This window comes from Buceros rhinoceros, unplaced genomic scaffold, assembly GCF_000710305.1.
Source record: "Buceros rhinoceros silvestris isolate BGI_N320 unplaced genomic scaffold, ASM71030v1 scaffold2373, whole genome shotgun sequence".
NCBI lineage: Eukaryota > Metazoa > Chordata > Aves > Bucerotiformes > Bucerotidae > Buceros > Buceros rhinoceros.
The window spans coordinates 11,363-14,799 of NW_010405214.1; the positions used below are offsets into that span (position 1 = coordinate 11,363).

At 45.4% G+C, this 3,437-nt stretch overlaps 1 protein-coding gene across 1 annotated transcript in view; it reads left to right on the top strand.

Annotated features, from left to right (window-relative positions):
* Positions 1 to 1,759: 1,759 nt before the first annotated feature.
* ADCK1 (aarF domain containing kinase 1) overlaps positions 1,760 to 3,437 on the top strand; it is a gene marked incomplete at its 5' end in the record, with an annotated part of 56,288 nt that continues 54,610 nt past the window's right edge. Inside the window, one exon of the mRNA XM_010133629.1 lies at positions 1,760 to 1,772. Coding sequence (XP_010131931.1) covers positions 1,760 to 1,772 — 13 coding nt within the window. The remainder of the gene's footprint in view (positions 1,773 to 3,437) is intronic.

The following is a 3,437-nucleotide window of genomic DNA, read 5'->3' on the forward strand; positions in this document are numbered from 1 at the left end:
GTGTAAGCAGCCATGTATGCTGAGGGTGATCTGCCAGTCTCCTGACAGGTGAACACACCTGTCTTTGGCAGGAAGTTGGCTGGGCTTATTTTTCCATAGCAATGAATAATCTGTGTTGCATCTCATGAAATTTTGTCACTGCATCATTCTCTCCTTTGCCAGATCACTAGCAGGGAAATTAAACCTTGGAGTAAGAATGGGAGTAATGGGACACTCTACTGTTTGTTTTTGACAGTGATGTGGGTCAAAATAGTAGAGAGCCCGTTCTGCCTTGTGGGCACTGCCTGGATCTGCTTCCATTTTCATCGCATTTCTCAGTGTTTCCAGTGCTAGTTCAGCCTCACTGGCAGTAACAACATTGCAGGTGCTAGCACAGAGAGGGCTTCTGCAGCATCGCCGAGTCTGAAAGAGCTCAGAGTAGTTGAAATGAAGCTGTGATAAAAACATCACTAAATGTTGCAGCCTTGTCGTAACTAGAGAGTCCCCCACGGCTGCTGTTGTAGTGCTGGGCTCAGCGTTGCAGAGAGGGAGTTCTGAGCTGGGAATAGCATAAAATGAGCAAGTGATTTTCTTGCGTCTTCTCCAATAATTACTCAGTTTTCTTTTCAGTCTTTGTGAAGGAATTTATTGAAAGCCACTTGAAAGTCCCAGTAAATATCTCCCTGTTCTCCTCTATTGACCATTGCATTAACATGCGCAGAGTATGTTAATGACAGGTGAAGAATGATTTTTTTTTTTTTTTCCTCTCAAAATCCCTGTTGGCTTTTTTCAGTCATATCACATTTAGCTAGATGATTTTTAGTACTCTCTATAATTATTATATTAGTTGATACAGAATAAAAGCTTGCATGTCTATAATTTTCCAGATTACTCTGGATTTTTCTTAAATCAAGGGAACATTTGTTCGCCCTCAGTTCTCTGGAAGTTAACGGTTTTAATGTGCAATCCCCCTTTTATTATGGTTATTTGCATCTCAGCTACTTTTCAAATTAATCTGTAATTTTTATATGATTGAAGTTTTCAAGATATTTTCTGGAGACATCTTTCTTGAAATGCTGCCTTGGAGAGTGTATGTCCACTGTAAAAAATGATGAGCAGGCATCTCCTCAGCATCTTGCCCCATGTAGGGAATTGCCTGCAGCAGGAGAAGGTGCTTCCTTTCTGTTGCTCAGATTGGGAGTAGGTGGGCTGTAAGTGGGAACCACATGGCATGAAGCTGTTCCCGGTCACCTGTACAAGAGTGCTTTTTGATATGCAGGTGAGAGGAGGAGCAGCCCTTCTAGCCCTGTCCTCTGGGCGAAATCCAGCTCGATGTCCTTTGTGAGGTGTCTGTGTTCTCATTGTTCCTGAAGGCAGCACTCATCGCCAGGAATTTCTGTTGTCTTGTTTGTTATGTCTTCGACTAATTGCATTTCAAATTTTCTCTCTGCATTTCTAATCCTCATTTCACGTTTTGCCAGCTATGCATATACCCTTCAAGTTGGAATGACTTTTCTGAAGGATTTTTCATATGAGGAGTGGCTTCTGTCACTTACCTTACTGTCTTTAGTGGCCTTTCTGAACCCTTTTGTCACCAGGTCTGTCACCGGATACCAGTATATTTTAACTTTGGTATTTATTTTTTTCTGAATTAATTCCTTTATTTTTAAGACCAGATTAGCATCTGCTGATTTGTGACACCTGCACATCTGATGCTCTGAAGATCGGTTCTTTGCCAAGGTCTCTGAGAGTAAAAGCTCCTTCAAAAGTATCCAAATAGCTTGAGAAGCCAGGCCTGCTTGTACATCAGGAGTAAATTAAAAACTGACCCTTTGCATCTCTGCTTTCTGAGTACGTGCTTCATGCCAGAGGTGCCTCCTCTCAGTACCTAACAGCTGTTACTTTCATTGTGGCCTACGTGGAACGATTTTAATAATCAGTGTTAATGCAAATTTACCCAGATCTTAGTTAAACCATGAGTCTGATAGCCATGCTGCGGGCCAGTGGAGAATTTGTTCTGCTGAAATTTGGGAAAGGGGTTTGAGGCGGAGAGAGATGCCCATGTGGACTGAGGAAAGAACCATGTACACACCGAGACAGCATTAGTGATCTGAAGTGCTTCCTGAGGGAGGCTTGTTCTTGGTAATCCTTGATACATGAATGCTTCCTTTCTTGGCGGTGTGCTCCTACGCAAGATGCATACAAGCGGGTCTGTGTCTAACCTAGCAGTTGTTCCCAGCTCTTTTCCCTGATAAGAAGAGTTTTCAAGGTATTGCTTGTGCAAGAAAGAGCAATATCTTGTGAGATTTCTCCAAGAAGAGCTCTGAGCCACTTTGGGAGTTTCCATTTACCCTGCAGTTTCTCCAAGGTAGGACAGAAACATGGGTCAACAGTCTTAAACACACTAGTAGGAATGTGGCACTCTTACTTTGCCTATGATTAGGAGAAGGTCATCTAGCACAGAAACAAGTGCTGCATCTGGATTGTGACCTAGCTGAGGGAGATACAGACAACTAACAGGTAGTGTTAAGAACATTTTTCTGCTAAAAATCCTGACCTGGTTGATAAGAAAAGAGACTTTGGATCTGCATTCACAGTCCTGCTTCATTCTCACGGTACTTCTGCCTCTAATACAGACTAGGGCTATAGAAGGTTTCCTTCTTCTAAGACAGATTGTTTGGTCATCTGATTCTCCAGCAGAGGCAGGAGTTGGCATTCCCTAGTCTGGACAGCCAGCCAGGGCAGCTGTCTCTTAGGAGTTTTAGCCAAGCCAGGTGTGAGAGCATGGTGGAAGACGCTGTGTTTGGGAGTTTTGTTCTGTTTTGTTTCTGGAGTTCTCTGTAAGAATGCTCTTTCTTGGCCAGGACTGCTGTGTCCGTGAGGCCAGCCAGGTTCTCTACAGCGGGACAAGTTTGGGAGGACCAAAATTTCCTCTCTTCTTGAGCTGGAGGAGAGAGAGGCTATTTCTGCTGCCTTCTCAGCAGTGATACAGCCTGCATCCAAGTGTGTCTACAGCCAATTGCATTTTCAGCTACATGAGTTTTCCTTCCTGATTTTTCCATCTCGCTTGGGGATCTGTGGGGTGGGTAGATGCATGAAAGCCAGCACCTCTACCCCAAGCTGGCTGCCTGGCACTGTGGTGCAGCCCCAGCATTGCTGCCTCTGCCCTGAGCCATGCAGCAGCCTGGAGTCATTTGCTGGTCTCTTGCTGTGCCTGTGAGAGGTCACAGAGCCCTGTGCTGGCCCTTGCTCAGGGCTGGGGTTTTTGGAGCACATCTGCAAGGAGCCTTGTCATCGCAAGGAGCCTAGTGTTTCCCACTAGTGCCCTGGGCTGTGGCTGCCCCACACCTGGCGGGGGGGATGGCTGGCCTCCGCTTCTCTTCCCCTTCACTGCTGGCAGGGGGGTTTCCTCCCCAGCTGGAGGCAGTGAGCAGAGGGTGATTATCAGAGCTGCATAA